Below are 25112 nucleotides of genomic sequence, written 5' to 3'. Positions count from 1 at the left end.
GCAGAGATCAAAGTGCACGGATACGATAACTCTATAAATGCAGATGGGTATTAAACCTAATTACATTTGCATTTGTTACTTGATTGCCAAGCGGTATAAGAAAGCCACCCAGTAGGCAGATATTTCATCAAGATATTGCCAAGACTGAGTGACTTCTGCCAGTTTATTAGCATTCTTCCTTTCCCTCCATCAAACATTGCCATGATGATATTTAGGCATGTCTTAGCTGTGAAATTTGGCATTCAAAATTATTCTCAATGCTCGGGACAAGGTATGTCAGCTTTAGCACAAAGTATCCGCTCGTGTTCTTGGCCGCGAGCCTGGAATGGCTCAACCTTCTCAAACTGGGTTTTTCCAACTTGGTGACAGCTCCCGGTTGCTGCCTTACCCTCAAGGAAACAGGATATTTCTTCTTAATGGGAAAACCAGTGCCAGCAATACAGAGTGAAATGCTGGCCCGAAGATACAGACATCAAATGTGCAACATAAAGACGGAATTTTGAAATGCAGGGACATCTGACACAATGCTGGTCTTGAGCCAGGGCACTTCAAACTACCACCGTCATGCCACTGTGGGATGCTGCAAACCAGTCGTAAATGCGAGCTGGTTGCCAAACACCCAAAATGCAATTTTGTAAATTGCAGGAGATGTGTGCGGCAATTGTAACTTCAAGGATAAGTTGCACTGTAAGTAACTTTTTGTGATTTGTAACCTCAAATGATTGTTGAGCAATTGGTTATAAAGCAATGACTCAATTCAAGAGCGTTGTCATCTTTGAGGATAAGTTAATTTGCCACCAGAATGATGGCTGGCTGGCTGGCTGGATAGATGGATGGATGCATGGATGGATAGATGGATGCATGGATTTGCCTCCTTCCATCTGCAATTAAAAGATGCTCGATGGTTGAAATGTCATCAAATGATACTAAAATGTCCACAATGGAACATAATCCAATACTTGGCAAGATTTTTTTTTAAAAAAAGAACAAAACTACCCAAGAACACAACACCTTAAAACTACCCAAGAACACATCATCTTAAAATCATAGAACGAATCCCAAATAACAGATTCAGTAAATATATGGGCCACATTCACAGCGTATATTTAGAGCTGACTATACATCAGAGGAAATTTTTCCCAAAGAAGCAGAAAAACAGGAGGGCTGCGTTCACACGCAAGCACAGGAGAGCCTCCAGAAAGATGATAAGTGAGATGTGGAGATTTCTCTTACATACAGGCCAGTCAGGCGCTCCGGGGAAGCAAATTGCACCCGGGGCCACTGGAGGCTGTAGAGAAGGAAGTAACAGAAATCATAACTTCCTTTTTGCCTCAGAGAAGATTCTGGGGATTTCTGGAGTGAAGCTGATGGTGGTGGTGGGATCTTGAGGAGGTATTTTTGGAGTCCAACACCTCTCATTTTAAGTGGTGCACACACACTCTCTCTCTCTCTCTGATTAAGTGCTTCCTGAGCAAAGTGACTCAGGTTTATCTTTCTGATTTCTTGATACAAAAGAGCTTATGGGAAGGTATTTCTTCCCAAGTATCGTAGAAAAAAGACCCTGTCCATTTTAAATTCTCTCAGATAAAGGGAGGAAGGGAAGAATATTTACAGAAGACAATTCACAAAGACGAATGTAACAGACATCATAATTTGTAACTTTGCTGCCCAGCATTTCAACTTATAGCTAAAACAAATGAGCTTAACTGGACACCGTGCCACAGAGATTTTTCACTGAAATCACAGATATCAAACCATAAGGGAGGCGTAAAAATGCATTCCCTAAAGCCATAAGAACTGCAATTTTGGCTGGTTATATTGTGTGAATCCAGATAGGTAAGGTTCATTTAATAAGCCATGATTGCCCAAATCATGGGTGAATGCAATGAGCAACTTGATGTTGTGTATGAGGGTTGACATGGGGTATTGGAGGAGCTTTTGCTAGGCCAGGGGTAGGCAACCTTGGCTCTTTTATGACTCGTGGACTTCAACTCCTAGAATTCCTGAGTTAGCATGGCTCAGTATGGAAACCTCTCCCTTCGCCTCAGCATGGCTGGCTCAGGAATTCTGGGAGTTGAAGTCCACGAGTCATAAAAGAGCCAAGGTTGCCTACCCCTGTGCTAAGGGAATAGCACCATGGCTTTGGTCAACCTCCATTGGACACTGGTCTCCACTAAGTGACCTAAACCAAAGGCTCTGTACACGAGGTCACTGAAGCCACTTCCATATCACTGGTACTTCTGCCCTCTAATCTCTCTAAACAGTCATCTGAAACCCAGTCACAATTATCTCTACTTCCACTAAAAGCCTCTTTAAAAGGGGCCCCTGCAAAACAATCTCTCATGCTGAAAGAGTGATTAGCAGGGAGGGTGAGGGAAGAGCCCCAATCTGTAGAAAAGTAACCTGCCTTTAAATTACATCAAAGCAGAAAATAATAGTTCCCCGCATTCAAACATGCCTGTAGCTGACTCAGAAATAGATCATGTCAATAAACGAATGCAACCAGTTTTGTGAGATGGGACAAGACGGGTCCTGATTTCCGGTGAAAAGTTGTCAGGTGGAGGGGCAAATTCCACCTCCACCCCAAAAATTAAAAAGAAAGGAAAAATCCATATTCCCCCTCTCTTCCACTTCCCCAAATGCGCACAGACGTTGCAGTTCCTTTTTGTGTAGTCTCATGAAAGTTGATACCATCAAAGCTGACACCAGCCATAGAGCATAGAACGATTCAAAGAAGCAGCGTAAGATCAGAGGATGTGGAGAGAACTGGCCCAGAGTATCGACACAATTGAGTGGACATCATCATCGTCATCATCGTCATCTTGATATTACGCATAGATAGCATAATTAAGCAAAATTTTGCAGCCTACTCTATAAAATGTGATGGGTTTGCTTCAACTTTATCCTTATCCTTATCCTTATCCTTATCCTTATCCTTATCCTTATCCTTATCCTTATCCTTATCCTTATCCTTATCCTTATCCTTATCCTTATCCTTTATCCTTATCTCATCCCATGTTCTGCTTGGATGATGCCTGATGATGCTTGGATGATGCCTGATGATGCCTGATGCTAAGCGATTCTCCTGGTAAAATACTTACAGCACTTTTTGCCAGCCTGATCAGGTTTATAAACCACTCAAGATTTTGCATCAATGAGGCAATATTTTTAATCCCAAGGTGGTTTCTACATATCCGGGAAAGATTTCCAGATTCAGCCATTTATGATAGATGCATTTCAGAGTTCTCAGTCTGAAGGGAAGGGGGAAGGCAGAGTGTTGAAAGAGAGCAACAGATTGTGAATCAGTTGCTTAGCAATGTCTACATGTTTTCCACAAATATCCCACAGAAGCGCAAGAATGGAGCTTGCATATACTTCCCTACACAACTTTAGAATTCTTAAGGCAACTTTGATTTTGCCTTGCCTTATTTTCCCACAGGAAAAATTAGAATGAAACACCTTAATAGGAGGAAGTTTAAAGTTTCTCTTCAATTAAGATCTGGCATCAAGTCACATTTGTTTAAATAAGAGTTGCCAAGTTGTTTTTTCAAACATACCTCTAAGATCCTTAGAGGTTCCAAAGCTGTTAATCTAGAGGAGACTAAGTGAGGCCGGAAGCAGAGGTAGGTTTTACTGCAACAGAGATGAGGTTACTTGGCTTGAAAGCAGAAATAGCATCAATTAACCCTTTGCCTGCATAAACCTACACATTTTCTTTTCTTAACATTACCATCCGTGCTTTAAAAAGTTAAAAATACTGCCTGAGACAACAGTGACTTCAGAAGAGAGGAGTAACCTTTGCAAAATCAATGGGATTACTTCTGAGCAGACACGTACTTATGCTCTAATTGTGCGTAAAATTATAGCTCTCGCTTTGGAGACCTGCACCATGTTTCCATCAGGAAGAATTGGATTTGATGCAGTGCCCTGCGTGTGAAACATGCTGAATGAAATAAATAATATTAATAATAATAATAATAATAATAATAATAATAATAATAATAATAATAATAATAATAATGAAGAAGAAGAAGGAGAAGGAGAAGGAGGAGAAGGAAGAGAAGGAGAAGGAGAAGGAGAAGAAGCTGGAAGGGACCTTGGAGGTCAACTAGTCCAACCCCCTGCTCAGGCAGGAAACCCTATACCATTTCAGGCAAATGGCTGTCCAGTCTCTTCTTAAAAACCTCCAGTGTTGGAGCATTCACCACCTCTAGAGGCAGGTTGTTCCACTAGTTCCAAGTGCTTTGGAGAATAGCATTAGCTTCTTATCTCACTAGAAGGACAACTGGAAGCCTTTTTCTGCCCAAGAGAACACATGAGCACAAGACCAATAAAGGCCATCAGAGTGCTGGACACCGTGTCATCCCTGGAGCATCCATGAAGCAGGGTCCTGTAGCCCAGGCTTCTTGTTGCACAAGTAATTTTACACTTGTGGGCACTACCTTACCCATCTAGTCAGCAAAAAGGATACAGTAGGGCAGGGCTTTTCACCCTTTTCACCCATTGTACCACTTTTAGGACATGGCAACATCCGAGTACCACCAGTCGCCTAGAGAGGTGTCAAAAACTTTATGACAAAAAGAAAAGAAAAAAGTGATGAAGTGCAGGTAGTCCTCAACTTACAACAGTTCGCTTAGTGACTGTTTGAAGTGACAATGGCACTGAAAAAAGTGCCCCCAAGCCACAGCTGAGCAAGACACCTGCCTGCCCCCCCCGGCGGCGCTCTTCCTCCTGTCCGAAGTTTTCATTGTTGTGAGCATTTCTGTTGAGGATTGGCAGCAGGGGTGGGGTGGGGTGGGGTGGGTTGCTTGGTTTTTATTCCCTCCCCTCTGCTGGGTGGTTGCAGCAGGTTTTGGTCACTTCACATGACCCTGGGACACTGTGACCGTCATAAATATGAATCAGTTGCCAAGCATCTGAATGTAAATCACAACACCCTGGAGATGCTGCAACATTCCAGCTGATTGGCGCTTCTCCTGGGCTCAGCAGATGTGCAGGGATCAGCACCAAGCTCCAGATGGAGCCCGTCACTGATCCTGGTGCTTCCACTGAGTCCTGACAGCCCTGAAGAAGCACCAATCAGCTGGAAAGCGGCGCTGATCCTGGCACTTCCACTGAGCCCTGACAGTCCTGCAGCTCCAGCCGTCTCTTGCTCAGGCTTGTGCGGTGCTGCCACTGGTTCAGCTAATTCCCCTCCCCCGCTATCACTTTTCTAGGATGGTCGCGTACCACCTGCCAGGTGGTACGTACCACAGGTGGTACCCGTACCACTGATTGAAAAGCCCTGCAGTAGGGCACATTCCCTTTGGTCAATGTGATCATCAAACAAAGGATCTCATCCACCCTTGCCAGTACTCCACGTGTGCTTAGGTCTTCTCAAGCAAAGACAGGGAGGATCCAAGGGGAAGGTGTCTTGTGAAGGAGAGTTATCCCCAGAAATAGGTTTTGTGGTAAAGGTTGACATGGGATTAGGGGTTGCTATGACTTTGCAAAGGTTCAGTGCTAAGATGATTTAAGTAAATTCCTTGAATCAGTTTGATATCCTGAATTGAAAGATGTTCCTTTCAAACATTTAAAGGTCCAATGGATTTTTGTACAATTGGTGCACGGATAAGACTTACTTTATACTTAAACCAAATCACACATTGGAATTGGGTCTTAGATAATTTGCAAAGCCCATGTATAGTTACAGTGCCTGCCATTGTATATGGTACAAGCAGTCCTTACTCTCTTACGCAGCCCCTTGTATCTTTTCCAACTTCTTTGCAACCTGTATGAGCCTCCTATTACGTAAACATCCTTTTGTAACAGTTAATTTTCTTGAGCAGCAAAGTTAAACCTCCTCGTTACAGTTTGGACAATTTAACCTCCCAGGAAGAAGCATGTACGGTTGACCGTATATCTTATATTTTCTCTGTTTTTCTCTTCCTAGCCCTGAAAAAAAGCTGAATTGTATGACGACTCTTATTATTATAATTTAAGATGGAGTGGAAGAATGTAGTTTCTCATGCTGGCATTGGGATATTCTCATGACATTCTGAGCTTAGCACATTTTAGAGATTAAGAAGGCTGGCACTAAACCAGGGCTGATTTAATGGAAAGAACAATTATAATCATTTCCCTCACATCACATCAGACAAGGGCCTTCCACTGACAAACTTAGAAATGTATTTGTCAAGCAATAATATATTTCAGCAGTCACTTTACTATTTTTTAAAAAAGTCTTCAAGACTTCAATACAAAGCACTCTCTCTATATATATTAGTTGGGTTAAGCCCAACTCTGTTTATGAAAAGCATCAAATTTCCGTCACTCCCAACCAACTGGGACGCAGTCAACTTGATGAACTGAATCAATCCATCAATTTGAAGCTTTGGATCTGATTCAGAGCATTCATCATCTGAAGAGCCCTAATCGATATTGTAAACAATTGTTATAAAGTGATATTTATAAATGTTCCGTAAAGGAATCCAGTTATCTTACATCCAAATTTCTGTTCCACGTATCTGGGGAAACCTTAGTTAAACATGAGGATTTTGGCAACCAAGTGCAAACATAGATTCAAAGAGATGAAAGATTCTTAATTTACAGTGGATTAAAGGGAGGGTGCTACGTCTGAATTATTTGGACTTGTTTTATTTTCGGAGCAGGGTCTGCAAAGATCTGAAACAAAGACTGTGACAACAAAGATAAATATCTTGGCTTTACCCACAAACCAATTACCTACCCCCAACGAGAAGCATTAAGATCATCTGGCTTCTAATTCTTATTAAAAGAAGGAAACTATGATTGTTTTCCTTTCAAGAAAGCACAAGAAAGCAGGGGCCCAGGTGCTGCAGCTTTGTAATTTGTGTGTGTGTGTGTGTGTGTATGTGTGATGAATTATGACCATCTCTGAGAACTATTAAATTGGAAGGCAGAATATAAATATACATAAAACAGCTTTTGTATGCATGATGCATGTTAATCAGTGCCAAATCACCCCAAATTTTTCATTTCTGAATGGCCAATTATAATGTTTATAGTGCGTGCGCACATGCACACTCACACAAAAACACAAAGCATAGAGGGGAAAAAAGCTATTAAGCACTACGGATGCAGCCAGAAGTCGGCCACGCCTTCATAAATAAGAAAGGATCTTACGAGTTGAGACCTAGGCCTTTTGGATGTCACGAGTACATGATTTTCCCACCATTAATTCATGTATAGATATTCTGTTGCAGTCAACTCACAAGGCTGTTAGCATGGAGAAAATAGGAGGTATTATGTATGTTTGCTGGTTATTTTGCCTACCTGGCAAGACTAGTGTGGGCTTAGAGCAGGGGTGTCACTCAATTTCATTGAGGGCCGCATCAGCATTGCGGCTGCCCTCAAGGGGCTGGGTGGTCGTGGCCAGGGTGGTCGTGGCCTACTGGATGGGCGTGTCTAGAGTGCGTATGGCCTACTGGGTGGGCATGGCCAGCTCTACATCGTTCGCATCAAGGGTGCCTATGGGGGCCTGGGCAGGAGTGGGACAGATCTGAGGGTCTCTGGCAGAAGGAGGGTCTCTGGGCCAGGGCCAAGGCAGTGGGGGCCGTTCCCACACTGTTTCCAGGATGGCTTCGCAGGCCGCATGAAACCACTTCATGGGCCAGATCTGGCCCCCGGGCCTTGTGTTTGACATGTCTGGCTTAGAGAGAGGGATTGGCCAAAGATCACTCATGGGCCTGCCCTAGTTGATGGGTGACCAGGATCCAGTGCCAGTCCAACATCAGCCCTTTGGAAGGATTTGGGTGCTCTTCTGCATGGCCAGAAATATTTATTTCTCTTGGACTGATTTGATTTGGGCATCTAAATCAGGTTGGATCAGTTTTTATGAATCAGATCGGAAATGTAGATCAAACTGAACCAAATCAGTAACTCAGACTGGAATGTTCTTAACACCTCCCCAGTACGACACAACGGAGCACACGAGGTGACGTTTCCCACAGAGGTGAGCTGTTGCATTACAGAAATATGAGAAATGGGGTGTCTGATCCACAATTTTATTACCTCCCAACTGTTAACTCTCTTTTTTGAAAAAAACAAAAAACAAGCTGTGCTGTTGGGGAGCCTCCACATTTATCAGTGTCTGGGGGGACCCTTGAAATGTTAGATCCCCAATGGTATCAATTTCATGACGCTCTGTGACTGACATTAACGGAGAAGACATCAGATGGGACTCCAGCAGAGGGAAAGCTTAGCCTTCTAGCCGGCCTAGTTACCAGAGAGACCTTTTAATCTCAGGTCATGATTGAGGTCACCAGTGCGATTCATAGAAACTACATATGTTGTTACAGTTAATATTTATTTCATGTAAGCAATATAGCTGCTGCAAAGGGCTATTGCAGAGAAAGTTGTTCAGCACAGAACTATTAAAAATTGAGATTCGTAATTACTTCATTTAAAATTAAAAAAAAAATGTTAACCCCCCCCAAAAGCATTTGTGATTTATTAACTTCTAGGCATTCAAACATGTAAGATACTTATCATCATAAGACTACCTTCATTATATTGATTTAAATGTTCTTTAGGCCGTATTTCCCATTTTCTCCTTGATAGTAATGAAAGAGAAAGCCAACTGAATATTACTTTTCATTTTTTCCTTGGGGGCCAAAAAAATAAAGAATTCATTTTCTTTATTCCTAAAACTTGACCTTACAAAAGGCATCAGCTCTTGCTTGTTCTAGGGAAAAGCAGTTGGCTTGGTTTAAGTATAAGACTCATTGTTTAGAAGTTAACCCAGCATGATCTTTAAAAAAGGGGCCACTGTATTATTTATGATATTCTTCCTTCTTTAGACAAGGGATTTTTGCAAATTCTTTCTGTGGATACAGATCAGCTTTGTTATTTTAAATACTGAAGTCCCAATTCTGAACCATATTCTGCTTAATGACTCTATTTCACTTATGACTTGAGAGAGAGAGAGAGAGAGAGCACAAATTTCTACCAGCTGCTATTATGAATATTTTACTAAACCATCTCTAAACATTCACTTGGGACAAGCTCTAAGCTGCCTTTTTGCTATTGCAAACACAGTGATTTTCCCTTTGTCTTAAAAGAATGCGTTGAGTTTCTGTATAATTACAGTGAATTCCATCTCTTTATTTATTTATCCTCTGCCAGCATTACAATCTCACCCAACAGCCTTACAATTTCCCATATTATCTAATGGAAGGGTTGAAAAGATTGAGGAGGAAAGAGTGATGATATGAGAAAGAATGCGTAAAATAAATGTTTTTCCCCCTGTTTTCAACCACAATAGGAAGAAGGAAATTAACATCAGGAAGGCATCCGTGTGTTCTTGTCAAGGAAGACCCCCTGAGGCCTTCAAAGCTTCTTGACATTAATGACTCTCATTGCATTCACAAAGGCCTGCCTATTCCATAGTGGCAGATTGAGGGCCTCCGCTGAGTTACAGGAACAAGGTCAAACTCCGAAGACTTCTTAAATAAGGGGACAATTATAGACTCACTCCCTCATTCCATTACATGTAAATCTACCCCCACAGGAGCTCATGGGGAGAAAATGAAGCTTGACCGGTGTCCGAGATTGAACCAACATGACGTTATTTATGAAAAAGGCAGCCAGTTAGTGCAAACCAAAGCTTTAAAAAAACCACAAAATACTGACCCGCCTTATCAAGGGCAAGTGGGAGATTTAATAAAGGATTCTACTTACCAGAACATCTTTTCCAGCCCACTTGCATTCATCCCGACGACTATGTGACACAGGCCAAGCAATCTAAGGGTATAAAGTCAAAATCGCATCATGTCACTTAGCAATCCAAAACTGTCCTCTCAATCCAGGAAATGTTTGCTCTTTTCAGGGCAATCTCTTTCTCTAAAGGAACTTGCTTTGTAGGTTTGTTCATTCCATCATGATAGGCCTGCAGTGTTTCATCTCCATATCCTGCTATTTGGATTTTTATATGACTATGCATAGGTACAGATGTAGATACAGATATTTTTGTTGCTTTAGAAAATGGTAGATGGAACAACAGAGGGGTTTTATTTTAAATCCAAGACTGTCTTGTTTTCCTAGATGGCCTAGAACACATTATGTCATAAACAAAGGCATGCATGACACACCATGTTTTGTACCCTAACAACCACCGTAATATTTTATTTATAGTTAGAGAGCAGATGGCCAGAATATAATACACTCAGGTAAAACTGAAGCCAGGACAAGAAGTAACAGATGGAAACTAATCAAAGAGAGAAGCAACCTTGAACTAAGAAGAAATTTACTGACAGAACAATTAACCAGTGGAACAACCTGCCACCAGAAGCTGTGAATGCTCCAACACTGGAAGTTTTTAAGAAGAGACTGGACAGCCATTTGTCTGAAATGGTATAGGGTTTCCTGCCTGAGCAGGGGGTTGGACTAGAAGACCTCCAAGGTCCCTTTCTATTCTATTCTATTCTATTCTATTCTATTCTATTCTATTCTATTCTATTCTATTCTATGCTATGCTATGCTATGCTATGCTATGCTATGCTATGCTATGCTATGCTATGCTATGCTATGCTATGCTATGCTATGCTATTCAAAAGATAATAAAAGAAGAAAGGAAAAATTATATAAAATTTTGCAAGCAAGGGATAAAGTAAGTGGACTATTCTATACATAGATGACATACTGCCTCTATCTACCTCTTTATTTCTCTTTCTCTCTCTCTCCATCCAACCATCATCTATCCCTCCGTCAATCTATCTTCAAACCCAAAACCCACTAGAACAGATTGATCAAACAAAATTTAGAAATGTTGTTTCTACGTATGCTGGAGATTTCTGTGTTGTGAATGGGTGATAAATACCAAAACAAATAGGAAAGATTAAGTCTTTCTTGCTGGATTGTAGACTCTGGAAAAAAAAACCCTGACAAATTTGGAAAGCAGAAGGTTGGAATGGATGGGTATCATCTGTCTTAAGGAAGAAACCATTGTGGCACCAGTGTCTCTCACTGGCCTGTTGGCCTCCCATTTTCCTAAACTCAGAGGGCTTTGAATGAAAGATGGAAAGATGGCTTTGAATGGAAGATGCCGTTCAATAATAATAATAAGTAGAAGTCATCTTCTGTGTTAAAGATGCTCTGAGGTTGTTACTACCATGGGTTTGTCCCAATTATTCTACAGCGATTCACAATTTCATTTCTGATTATGCTTGGGTTTAATGCTTAACAATCACTTTTACTTCTAGTGCAACAGCCCCCAAATCCTTTTTGGTTAATTATTTATGTCTTCTAAAAAGCTTTTAGAATTGCGTCTAGAATAAAACATGGTCAAATTTCAGCATCAGGCAATATAAATGGGCCATGTGGTTGGACTATCACTTTAATCTTAAATCAACTTGCAGATAAAGCAGGGATAAGTTCATTTAAGGTCATTAGGGCAAATGATAGCAAAGCAGGTGCAGGTTTCATGGTGGATTTTGAGACTGCAACATCGCTAATAAAATACACGAGTATTTTCAGGAAGGCCTGAAGCTGTGCTGAAGCAGGAGTCCAAGCATCTTGGAGCACACATGTACAAACTGCAAATTGTGCCAAGGACCAACAATCCTAATTGGTTTTCTTATGTATAACATCTCAGTAAGCAACCAGAGCACCTTCTCCATCATCTCCAAGGCCAACGCTACTAGGAGGTCTTTCCGCATTGTACAGAATGCCGGAAAGGAAGTGTGTTTTCTTGGGGGAAAAAAAGCAACAGCAACAAGAAATGGAAAACAGCTTTTGGAAGCAGGAAGCCTTGGGGGAGGGGATTGTTCTGGGAGAATGCAAATGGAAACAGACGGTCTCCTGAATGGCTTTCACCATCTGACCTCTTCACCAAAAAGTTTCACAGGCAGGGAGTCCACCCGAGACTTTAGGACAGGCAGTGATGAAGAGATAGAGAGTCTGGCAATGGAAAATGGCAGCCTGGGAAAAGCAATTTACAAACAGGCCCTAAAGGGGAGGAGAAAAAGCAAGCAGATTCTTGGAAGAAGAAGTTTAACTTGTGGAAGACAACATCTCAAAAGCTTTGGAAGAGCAGTTAATGGCCATTAAGCACTTCTTATTTGTGCCAAACTCTGAGAAGATTGTCACTAGAACTCTTGAGTGTTGTGTTTTCTTTAAGCCCAGCCTCTTTTTTTGGGGAGGGGGGGGAACTTGAAAAATGTAATTGTCCTTCATGAGAGAGAGAGGGGGGAGGGAGGGAGGGAGGGAGGGAGGGAGAGAAAGAAAGAAAGAAAGAAAGAAAGAAAGAAAGAAAGAAAGAAAGAAAGAAAGAAAGAAACTGTATGTTTAGAGGCTATATTCCTCTGAATTTTTGATACTGGATATATTCTGGTCTTTGATGAATCTGGCAATAGAATGGGACAGCCAACTCTCTTCAGGACAACTCAACAAATACAAAAAATAAATTAATTTCAATGGAACCATGGCCAATAATAATAAAATAAAGAAAGCCAATCCAGAAATACAAGAGTTACAATAATTTTGACAAAAAACATGGCCACCAAGAATAAAAGTAACCATTAACACGATTAACACAGTGTTGAATTGTCCCATGCCGAGTTATCCTGCAGCAAATTGTCCTGTGGTGACTTGTCCTTAGCCCGGAAACCAGAAATAAGATTCTGAACTCAACAGACCAGTTGCTAGTTCAGCCCAAACAGTCCTGCTGTTCATGACCTTTTTCAAAAAAATAAATAAATGGAGACATCCTGGCATTCAAACACTGAAAATAAGTAGTCAAGGCAGCAACCTCCCTCAAGCTGCTCTGAGGGTCAAATCTTCCAATCCACATTGATGTCTCTGTGGGCCTATGGTCCATGCATTTATCCACTCACTGTCTGGGGCCCTCACACAGGTGTGAACAGAGAACAGAGCCCATGTGTGAATTCACCCTAAATTGTTTACACTTTTTGTTTTACTTACAGCAGCAGTCTGTTTCTTTAATGATTCCAGATGTTCCTGCATTACATCCTGAGCCTCACAGAACATCCAAATAAATAACTCATTTCTTTTATGGTTGATCTAGAGAGAATAGGAAGTGGGCAACTTTGCTTTGATTTTGATCTTCAGAGAATAGAAATCTTTGCTCAGGACTTTGAAAAAAAAAACTTTTGTCATGTAAGGAGTTAATGGGCCATGGATTATTATGACAAAGTAGAACTAAACTTGCCAGTTTTAAAGCAATAATTTTATAATATAGTTATTCTTATTTGCAGGGCTTTTTTTCCTCATAGAACGCTCAGAACGGAGTTCCGGCACCTTTTTGGGATGGAACCTTGTAGGGTAGGCAAGGCGGGTTGTTATGACATGTGTGAGTTCCGGCACCTTTTTCTTTTACAAAAAAAGCACTGCTTATTTGCATTCTACCTCTTCCTGTGTCTCTCTGACAGATAGCTAAATAGTTTCCCCTTAAACCAGTTCACCTTCTTGATTGAAGATTCACGAAAGTATAGTTATGCATATCGTTAATGTTTTATTTACATGTATGCTTTCATAATGAAATGACTATTAGCTTCCAACCTAAATCTCTATTTTCAACCAAATCCAAGACTGTCCATCATGTTGCTGCCATCAATACTCCATCTCTAATGATTTATTAATAGCTTTGACCTTCTGAAGGGAAGCATCTGAAGTGATAAAATGAACAATTAAATAGATTCATTGTCTTTATATAATTCAGTGCTTTAAACTGTCTCTGGCCTTTACCATCCATACTTTCCTTCTGCATGTGAACAAGCTGGATTTTGAACATTTGATGTATAATCATCATTCACTCAATTGGATATATATATATATATATATATATATATATATATATATATATATATATATATATATATATATATATATATATATATATATATATATATATATATATATATATATATATATATATATATATATATATATATATATATATATATATATATATATATATATATATATATATATATATAAACTGATGCCCAACCTCAGGAATGAAGATTAGAGCTGAAAAATTCCCCAGCATGCAGTGTGGGGGCTCGTGGTGGGTGAAACAGTCCTGTCCTCTTTCTTCCAATTCTGTACTTGTTATGTCAATAGTTAAAAAATGGAACACCGCTGTTTTGTCATCCTTTTTGTCCGAATCAACCAAGGGTAGATTCACATTTGTGATTTGATTCAAAGAGTCCACTTGAATTTTGTGATTCAGCAGTCAAATAAACTCAGCTGAATAATTTTAATTGCAGAGTTGGAAGGGTAAGCGTAGACATCATCGTTTTCGACCTCCAGTTCAATGCAGGATCCACTAGAACCTCAGTGCCATGCAGTCTCTGTATGCAGACGTCTAGTAATGGAAAACTCTTATCGTCATGCGGCAGCTATTCTACTGGTTGGCAACTCATACAGGCTGGAAGGGACCTTGGAGGTCTTCTAGTACAACCTCCTGCCCAAGGCAGGAGCCCTTATACCAGGGGTCCCCAACCTGTGGGCCATGCCCCACTACCGGGCTGTGGCCTATTTGCAACCGGGCTGCGTGAGAGGCAGGCTGGCATGCATCCCCACTTCTGTACGTGGTGCCTCAAAGCTTCACTCTTGTGCATGCACGCACCCTGGCCACTCATGGGGCCCAGTTCCCCTCTCCCCCCCTTCATAGCCGTGCCACCAAGCTGCAAAGGTTGGGGACCGCTGCCTTATGCCATCTTGCACAGACAGTTGTCCAATCTGTTCTTGAAAACCTCCAGCAATGGAGCACTCACAATTTAGGAAGAAAGCTGCTCCATTGATGAATTGTTCTCGCTGCCAGGAAATTTCTCCTTAGTTCCAGGTTGGATCCAGGTCGGACCTCCTTCTGACAAACCTCTACCTAGTTAGAAATTTCCTCCTGACACGTAGTCTAAGCCTCCTTTGTTTCAACCTACCAGTTCTGCTCCTGCCCTCTGGAAAGGATGGAGACTATGTCTTCTGAACATTCTTCAGGTATTTGAATCCAATTCTACAAGTGTTAGGGCATTTGGGCAAAAGCCTATCTAATCTTTGAATCACTTTGAATTCATTTTTTTTTTAAAAAATCAACTCACCAAATCAATTCTGCAGTTCAGTCTGAAGATCCTATTCAAAGTGGACATTTGCCCAAATTGCCTTTGACTTCGTGCAGGTGAAATTCCAACTACAGTAATACAAATGTAGAAGGCCAACGGAAAAAAGGAAACTAACATATATACTGCTCAGCTTTTTCATGCTCTGCATGTGTTGGAATGGGTTCACATATTCCATCTACACTAAAAAAAAGTTTTTTTATGAGTGCTTGTAATGAGCAAATGAACCTGCATAGCTAAGTGGCTCAACATTCAACTTTGTACCACCCTGGTTGTCTTACCCCATCGACATACATCTAAAGATGAAAAGAGACTGGTTTTTTTGTCTTTGTTGGTGTATGGTGTGTTTTTAACATGAAATGTAAATAAAGATTCATTTTCTAATAGCACTTAGGTATTCAAACATTTAAAGCAACTTCATTTGAAAAGTCTTTCAAATATTGCATTGTAGGTACAATTGAATATGATCACCAGTTGTGGTATAAACACTTGGAGTATAAGCACAGCTCTGATACCATCTTTCTTTTTATTGTTGTTGTGGACAGATCATTTAATTACAGAAGTGTTTAAAATTTTTTATCCCTTTCACAAGTCAATAAAAATCGATTGCTTGCGGGAAAAAAAATAAAGGTGAAAAGAGACGAAAAGTACCGTTTGAAACTCCTTGATGTTGACTAGGTTGAAAGAAAATATGTGGTCCTTTGCTCCCACGTAGAGTCTACTCCTTTCCTCATCCAAAAGGAATGTGTGGTAACTAGAACTATTCACCAGTCCATTGAAAGTTGCTATATTGCTGGATTCATACATTTCTGTAGGAGAAAAAAAAATATTGTTAATGTAAAGAACAATGCCCTTGGTTCTAACAAGTAGTAGACACGTAACAAACATATGGAACTTCTTAAATTGTTTAGGCAGGATTTTTCAGGCTTCTGTCCCTTTGTTAATACTGTAGCTATACTAGAACCCAAAACTGGAAGAACAAACTTTTTAATAATGTTGAAACATGAGTTTTGATGTACCACTTTATTAACTTTTCTTTAATGCATGGCATTTATAGTTATTATTATTATTATTTTATTATTTATTAAATTTGTATACCGCCCTTCTCCCGAAGGACTCAGGGCGGTGAACAGGGCAATACATATCAAAAACAAGATACAAAAATTAAAAACGATTAAATAAAATGCCCACGAATAAGTTAAAACACATTAAAAGTAGGTTAAAACACATTAATAAAACCCAACCCCATCCCATCAGGCCAGGCCAGCTTGTTCGAAAAGGTAGGTTTTGAGATCGCGCCGGAATGAGCGGAGGTCAGGCGCCATCCGGAGCTCGACCGGAAGATGGTTCCATAAATCTGGCGTGCCCACAGAGAAGGCCCTCCCCCTGGGGGCCACCAGTCGGCATTCTTTGACTGGTGGCACCCTGAGGAGGCCCTCTCTGTGGGAGCTGGGCGGAGGGAAGTTGACACCGGCCGCAGGTGCTCCCCAAGGTATTCCGGACCCATGCCATGTAGGGCTTTGTAGGTCATTAGGCTTTGTAGGTCAGTTGAGTGATGCACTGAATTTATAATTGACCTTTGATGCCACTTAAGCTGTGCGATGACGATTGATGCCAGAAAGTGGTGGCTGCCAGTCACACTTCTGCTAACGTGATGGAAACATTCTCCACTTGCCCAGTCTAGGAAGCCAGGAAAACGCACTGGCATGAAATTTACAGGCTCCTTTAGCAAATTCCTGCTAAATGCTATGTGAGAAAGACCTTGAGAAAACAGGTGAGCAGATGCTGCTTAGGGAGTGATCAGATAAGAGACAGAAGAGCCCAGAGCTGCACAACGGATGGAAAAACAAGAGGATACACTCTGGAATCCTTTGCAGTTGTCAACTGTCCCAGATAAATCAGACAAGAAACATGACCGGATGAGCTAAATTCTACTTCATTGTAAGGATACATTAACAGAATCTTCCAAGTACAAATCTCCCTCCCTGCTTCCTTTACAGCCTGAGACACTAGGGTGGGTGGGTGGTGGGTGGGTGTGCTTTGGAGCCCTCTTTTCCCATCTGTTGTGCAGCTCCGGGCTCTGCTGTCTCTTTCAGACTGTCTGAAATGTTGTCATTTCACTTGTCACTTGTCTGAAATGGTCTAGGGTCTCCTGTTTGAGCAAGGGGTTGGACTAGAAGTATGCCAAGGTCCCTTCTAACTCTATTCTGGTGGACTGATTGATTGATTATCTGACCATTCCCTAAGCAACAAACATCTCCTCACCTGGTTTCCCAAGGTCTTTCTCATATATCATTACATCAATGACACCAACAATAGGAGCATCATGAATTTGGTACAGTTTACTTCTGACTCAAAGATGGCTCGAAAACTGTTCAGCTCAATGAGAGAAGATCCTTAGTCTCTTCTGGCATTAGGACGTAGGAAAAACCCAGAAACGCCACTGCGCAGATTTATGCAAATGCACAAATGAGCAGCAAATAAGTACCCTAACCTCTTCATTTTCAGAAGAGAAGATCTCAAAGCAGCCTTGAGAGAACGCTTCCATTCAAAATGCCCATCTAAGTAAAATGCAACCTCAAAGCTCTGCAGTCTTCTTATTTACTGCATTTTTTTGGTCTCTGTAATCCCTGTTTCCACCCCTCCACCCCCCAAAGTATGGGTGCACAGTCGCAGATCATGTACCAACAGCATTTCCATGTTTTATTTTGAATTGGGAACTTGATTTTTTCCAACTGCTCAGAATAACGGGAGGCGAGATTGGATGCCATGGGTTAGGGATCTGCTTAATACCAAAAAGTGGGGGCTAACAGTCGTGCTAATTTTTCCATCATCATTGCTTTGCCTCGAGATATAATCTTTCTCAATAAATGCAGTTATGAATCTGCAATGGGGTTGCGGGAAGTGATTCTTTCACAAAATGTACTTTTTGAATTTTTTTAACTATTTTTTTTTAGTACCTACAATATAGGTTTACAGTTCATTTGCATTTTCAACAATCAGGGTAATCTCATCAGCATTGCACATATTGCTGATACTTTTTTCCTCCATCTTTGAAACATGCTTTTCTTCTAATCCAGCCTCCCTCAATATGTATTCAGCATATAGAATAGATAATATATAATAATATAATATAATATAATATAATATAATATAATATAATATAATATAATATAATATAATATAATATAATGTAATGTAATGTAATGTAATGTAATGTAATGTAATGTAATGTAATGTAATGTAATGTAATGTAATGTAATGTAATGTAATGTAATAGAATAGAATAGAATAGAATAGAATAGAATAGAATAGAATAGAATAGAATAGAATAATAGAATAATAGAATAGAATAGAATAGAATAGAATGGAATGGAATAGAATGGAATACAGTAGAATAGAATAGAATAGTTGGAAGGGACCTTGTAGGTCATCTAGTCCAACCCCCTGCCCAAGCAGGAGTCCCTACACCATTTCTGACAGATGGCAGTCCAGTCTCTTCTTATAGGTGTTGCCTTTTTATCTGTTCATACTTTATTGAAGGACAGGTTACTCTTTTGCTTCAAGTTTCAATCTTGCTTCTGTCCATGTAAATTTGACTGTCATCCACCTCTCTGAACATTTCCTTAGTTCATCCGAGGGACAGTTTCCACAAGACGAACAGGTATAAAAACAAATCTTCTTTCATTCAAGCCAATATGTTGCAAAAGGAAACATGCTTGTGTGTTGACAACTTCTGTGTCTTTTTTTTTTAAAAAAAAAACACAATTATTTGCCTGATGCTTCTATCATCCACTGTTGTAAAAGACTCTCCTTGATCCCCTGTAGCCAGTTATTCTGCGAAAGCAAGCACTTCTGGTGACTAGTGACTACCAAATCAATCAAGATTTCACTTAAAACATGAGATTCAAAGACAAGATTCAAAGACAAGACAAATAGATTTAAGGCAACAAAAACATGGCCATTGTTGTAATACAGAAATACCAAAAACACCTAGTAGCTGTTTCACCTTTTAGTAGAATGGGAAAATAACACAGATGGTGGCTTCATTAGAATGGAACGAAATGAAACGGAACGGAACAGAATGGAACGGAATGGAACAGAACGGAACGGAACAGAACAGAACAGAACAGAACGGAATGGAATGGAATGGAATGGAATAGGAATAGGAATAGAATGTAGAATGGAATGGAATGGAATGGAATGGAATGTAGAATAGAATAGAATGGAATGGAATGGAATGGAATGGAATGGAATAGAATAGAATCTGGAAGGGACCTAGGAGGTCTTCTAGCTCAGCCCCCTGCTTAAGCAGGAGAAGGCAATAGAGAACATTACAGATGGATAACTTTCAGGGTTTCATTGCACAACTGTCATATATACAGTATTTTAAAATGCTCCTCCTGAACATGGCACATAGTATGATGGAAATAAAAGCAGCATAGCAGCTTTACTCCATCTTGAAAATAGTAACAGTGTCAAGAATGAAACTTTTCAAGAGACTATTCCAAGAATAAGTTCTTGCTAAATACTACGGAGTCCAGCACTCCTGAACATTCAGTCTTTGGGCCAACAATTTAGTCTCTTTGGAGAAAAACAAGTTACCTGCAACTCTTCTCCCAAATGAACCTGCTTAAGCACGTTTTAGCAAAAGTGTGAGATATGAACACAACCTGAGGATTTTTTAGAGGTGATATTATTGTCTGAATGACTCCTGCTTTTAACAAACCATGCACAGAATACCCATCTATTTACAGACAGCAAGTTACAACTATATTTCAAACTTACATTTGATGCCTCAAATGGATCTGAAGATTTGATTTAACTGAATGTCCTATGAGTCAAATGATTACTTTGTGTTAGGAAGCTGAAAAAAGTGACTACCTCATTCTAAATAATGCACTAAAAAGGGCTTCTATTTTATTTTATTTTATTTTATTTTTTTAAAAAAACTAGCTTGGTAATGTTCCTGTGTCATTTTTTATTTCTCTGTGTTCTGTTCAGACCAAATGTGGCTCAAGCAAATGAAGACAAAATTAAAATAGTAATAATATGCATTTGTAAAATATCTTGAGGGCTTGAGATATCTCTAAGTATATTTTCATAATTATCCTTGTGAAGCAGCTTGAGCTAAGAGAAAGACTCTTGTATAGAGATGCTTGGTTAATTCCGTGGTGGAAACTTAGGTCTATCCCAGTCCTAATCTAACATTATAACCACTGCCCCACCTGGACCTATTTAAGCTGAGAATCCATACACAGAATATAGATGTCACGGTCTCTTCCTATTCATACTTGACATGGTAGTGAGAACCCCCTACCTCTGTTGCTGGATGGATTAGATAGCCCTCGAGGCTCATAGCTTTAAATTGTCTTACTGCTAAAAATTTATTCTATTATTCTTTGAATGTTGTCCCAATTGGGAACCCAGCTGAATCCTAGGATGGTGAAAGAACAGGTTAATTATGTACCAAGTAAAGAAATACTTCCTTTTATCTAGTCTTACTGTTAATTCAGTTCCATTGGCTGGCCCTAGTTCAAGTATTTAGAGAGGAAAAAAAAACCTTTTCCCTTATGAATTCTCCATTTAAACAGGATCATATAAATCTCTACTATGCAACAGAATCCCAGTGTTGGAAGTGACCTTAAGAGTTTAACCCTCTGTTCAGTGCAAAAATCCATTAGAGGTCTCCGGAAATAACCATCCAGTCTGTCTGTAGACTTCCAGCAAAAAAAAAAAAAAATAGCTTTGAAAATTATATCCCCATTTCACTAAGTGGTAGGTTATAGAGTAAGGAAACTCTTCTTGACAACCAGCCTGAACGTCCTTCCTTGTAGTTTTAACCAACTGGTTCTGGCCCCCTTGTTCTATAAGTCTACTTTCTGGAATAACCCTCCAGATATTGGAAGAGTTTTGCCATATCTCCTTTCAGTTGTCTCTTTTGTAAACTAAACATGTCTCTTTTGCAGCATCCTAGGGTCATGCAATTGTCATTTTTTTACTTTTTAGTAATTCATGATTGGCAGTGACATTTTTGGCAATTTCCAGCAAAAAAAAATAAAATACAATGGGTTAAAGTTGGATTTGCACTTACAATGGCATGACTCAACTGAAGACAGCATGAGTCAATTTACAACTCCATGATCCCAATGGCTTACAAGAGGGTTACATATTCTGGTCCCAGTTGTGATCATAAGTCAAGGACCACCTGCATTATCTTATGATACCTGGCATTTATTAGTACTGAGGGAGGGTGGAGACTCTGTGCCATTTCAGCAGTGTGATAGGAGGAAGACAGAAGGCGAGGTGAAACTGTGATACTATATTGTACAGTATTTTAAGATGAATTCTACCATGCACAAATTCCAGATTTTTTTCCTCCTCATTGACTCCCACTGTTGATAACAAGAAAGCTGGTCCACCATGCTGATATTTGGGCAGTTTGAAAAAGGACATTTTGACCTTAAAAAGTGCTATAAAAATTGTGACAAAGAATGGAAGGCAAGGGAACAGGAACACATGTTTCAGGTCTGTGGATTTATGTACATACATATCAACTACAGTTTACCAATGATTATGATTCAACGCTATCTTACCTGCGTACCATCTAATGGCATAAAAGCAGATTAGATAATCAACACTGGACAGATGCTTGGCAAACAGAGACAGTTGGATCAGGGCATAATAATTTGGGGTGGCATGATCCCACCTCATGACTGGGATACTGGAAGCAACTTGATCCCAGTCGGGGCATGATTTGAACAGCAGATCTTGATGTTAGAAAAACCCTGTCTTTGTGGCAGGACCCTCATTCTGGAAAATGGTACATATATCTCCAATAGCAGATTGAACGGCAAAAGCCATGAATCCAAGTCTAAGCCAGCATCCTTCCTAATTTTATAAATTCTTACCAATACTTAAGTCTCCCCTGGATATCCTGAGATAACTAAAACAATCTAATGTTAGGCAAAGCCCGAGAATAAGCAAATTAATCAGGGCTGATATTTTCCCCATCTCCCATCCCTCCGTGGTATGTTTTGCCACTCTATTGTTCATTTGGGATAATCATCTCATCACTCATCTAATAAATACAGGGGGTAGACCTTTTGCAGCTGTTCAATCAATCCTTGCTTTCATCCTGCTTCATCATCAAAACTGCCAATCATGAATTACTAAAAAGTAGAAAGAAAAAAAAAGCACACATCTGCACCGGACTGAATTGATATGTAAACTTGGTTTTTTAACTTTTGAGACAGACAACCATGCTTAACAATTCACTTATCATGGATATTAGCACAAGAACATTTTTTCCCCTAGATTTGTGTTGGTAAAGAAAAGAAGGTAAAATAGCACATCTACATATTGATCTGCCAAGTTATAAACAGGTAGGTTTTGTTGAAAGAAATACATATATAATATCAACATACAGTAAAACACGCACCTCCTTTGCTTAGCTAGCCGGGGGAAAAAGTAAAGACAGAAAAGGAAATGCTAAATTTGAGCAGGGATTTTAACCCAAAGTAGGAAATCAGGAAGAATGTCATCAAGCACCTACATTTACATCTTGGCAAATGACAAAAAATAAAGAGTTTTGCCACTTGTGCCATTTTTTCAAGCCACGGTAATTTCCCAAACAATGCAATTATTATTTTTTCTAACAAAAATTACAAATTTTAATTTTAGTAAAAGTAAGAGTAATCTTTTTTTTATTGAAAAGTTTTACAGTACATTTTAATTTTAACAAAACAAAACAAAACCCCTCCCAACCCCCTCCCCAATTCCCAACCCTCCCCAACACCTCCCTCCCTCCCCCTCCCCCCTCCCCGACTTCCCAGAGCTAAATACAAGGTATAAAAGTACGAACAATCATAGTCTACCATATGCAAACAACAATAAACTATTAAATCTATCGCACTTTAACTCTTATAAAATAACTACAAGCAATATAAATATCACATCAATACTTATTCAAATGCTAAGTGAAACTTTTTAGTCCCATATTTATTCTGGATATAATCAATCCATTTTTTCCACTCCACAATATATCTCTGTTGCGAATGGTCTTTCAAGTACGCTGAGATCTTTGCCATTTCCGCCAGGTTGGAAACTTTTAAAATCCATTCTTCTATAGTCGGCAGTTCTTCCTTCTTCCAATATTGCCCTTATACTGCAAGGAGCTTTGAGACTTGGACTAAATAAAGAGCAATAAGTTCATGTCGCAAGCAGCTGTTGGGTCAGATAAAAAAGGGATGCTGTTTGGCAGGGTTGAGGGAGAATTCAGGGACCTCCTCCAGTGAATTCAAAGACATCAAGATGATGACTTCACCTGTGCTATTGAAGCCCCACCCCTTTTGTTGTGGGAGGGGCTTCCATCGCCTGGTCAAGGTTGCTTTGCTTTCTTGGGTTTCTAATACTCTCCCCCAATGCCTTGGGGTTGTGTTCCCTTTCCAAGCTCTGCTTTATTTAAGCTTCTTGTTAGAAATGATTCTTCATCCAAAGTATGCATTATAAAATCACTTTGAACAGGGAAGTTACATTTCCCTATAATGTCAAATCCAACAACCATGGCACGGATCAGGAACTGGTTTCCATTTTGACGTAAGCTCCTGAATTCGATGAAACTTATGCTCTGAAGTGCTGTTTTTCTCACTGGCTCCACTTCAAGGTAAAATTAAATTCTTTCTGGGTTTCACTTCAACTTCTGCTAATTAGAAGAACATGTCTAGAAGATTACAGTTTTTGCAACAAAAAGAAATGCTTTTTTTAAAAAAATTCCCAAGTTAACTCTGGAATTTGGTGGTCTCCAGTTCAGTCTAGCTCATTTCAAGATCAGTCTGTCAGCCAGGTGTACATATATATATGTAGCAGGAAATATAACATAGGGCTCAACTTCCTAGTCATACTTTAAAAGGTAAAAAGGTAAAGGTTCCCCCGCACATGTGTGCTAGTCGTTTCTGACTCTAGGGGCCGGTGCTCATCTCCATTTCAAAGCCGAAGAGCCAGCGCTTGTCCGAGGACGTCTCCGTGGTCATGTGGCTGGCGTGACTAGACGCCAAAGGCGCACGGAACGCTGTTACCTTCCCACCGCAGTGGTCCCTATTTTTCTACTTGCATTTTTATGTGCTTTCAAACTGCTAGGTTGGCAGAAGCTGGGATGAGTAACAGGTGCTCACTCTGTTACGCGGCACTCAGGATTCAACCCGCCAAACTGCCAACCTTCTGATCGACAAGCTCAGCATCCTAACCCACTGAGCCACCATGTCCCTATGTATATATATGTATGTAGCAGAAAATATAACATAGGGCTCAACTTCCTAGTCATAGTTTAAAGATAGACCAAAAAAAGGAGGAAAGATGACTGGTGTCTATCAGGATAAGTCAGCATACATCTGCTTCAATGTGTATTTTAAATAAATGCAAGGAAGGATTGGCAGTGCTGCCCACACAAAAATCTGAAGACCTCTGAAACAATGAGCAGAGATAGACATAGCAATCTCATGCAAGGTTTGTTAGATGCTTATGGATTTTTTTTTAAAAAAGATGCCCTGTCTTTTTTGGCTCCCAGTATTCTAATGAGCTTCTCATCCACATCAAATCTCAAGTAACAACAGGCCTGTGTCAGAGTGAGGCACACCCTTAATGTGGCCTTGGAAGATGATAATAAACATACGGTGTTAAACAATGACTGCATTCATATATTTCATTAGGCCATGCTTGTGTAATCATAACTTCTTCAAGACAACATAAAGGGTGAGGTTTCCACAACATGCTAAGCCAGGGGTGTCAAACTCACAATGTCATGTGACGTGTTGCCTTTGTCGGCCATGGGGTGGGCATGGTTTTGCCATGACGCAGTTTGACACCCCTGTGCTAAGCCATCGGCCACAGTTTACAAGACAGTGCTAAGATTCATTCAAGCTGCTAAGCCATCTTCAGGAACCAGACCTTGTGTTTCACCAATAATAGTTTAACACACAATGAACAAACATGCAAAGATCCCATGGTATGCTTAGTAAA

The 25112-nt window shown here is 40.1% G+C and overlaps 1 protein-coding gene across 1 annotated transcript in view; it reads right to left on the bottom strand.

Annotated features, from left to right (window-relative positions):
* The window catches only part of SEMA3A (semaphorin 3A), a gene marked incomplete at both ends in the record, with an annotated part of 192521 nt that overhangs the window by 104509 nt on the left and 62900 nt on the right, over positions 1-25112 (bottom strand). The window contains 2 exons of the mRNA XM_081331002.1: positions 9700-9762; positions 15747-15904. Of these exons, the coding sequence (XP_081187128.1) occupies positions 9700-9762; positions 15747-15904 (221 nt within the window). The remainder of the gene's footprint in view (positions 1-9699; positions 9763-15746; positions 15905-25112) is intronic.

Source organism: Vipera berus (assembly GCF_964194415.1).
Source record: "Vipera berus genome assembly, chromosome: 6".
Lineage (NCBI taxonomy): Eukaryota > Metazoa > Chordata > Lepidosauria > Squamata > Viperidae > Vipera > Vipera berus.
Note: the sequence above shows the minus strand (reverse complement) of the source record. Positions and strands in the feature narration are given on the sequence as shown.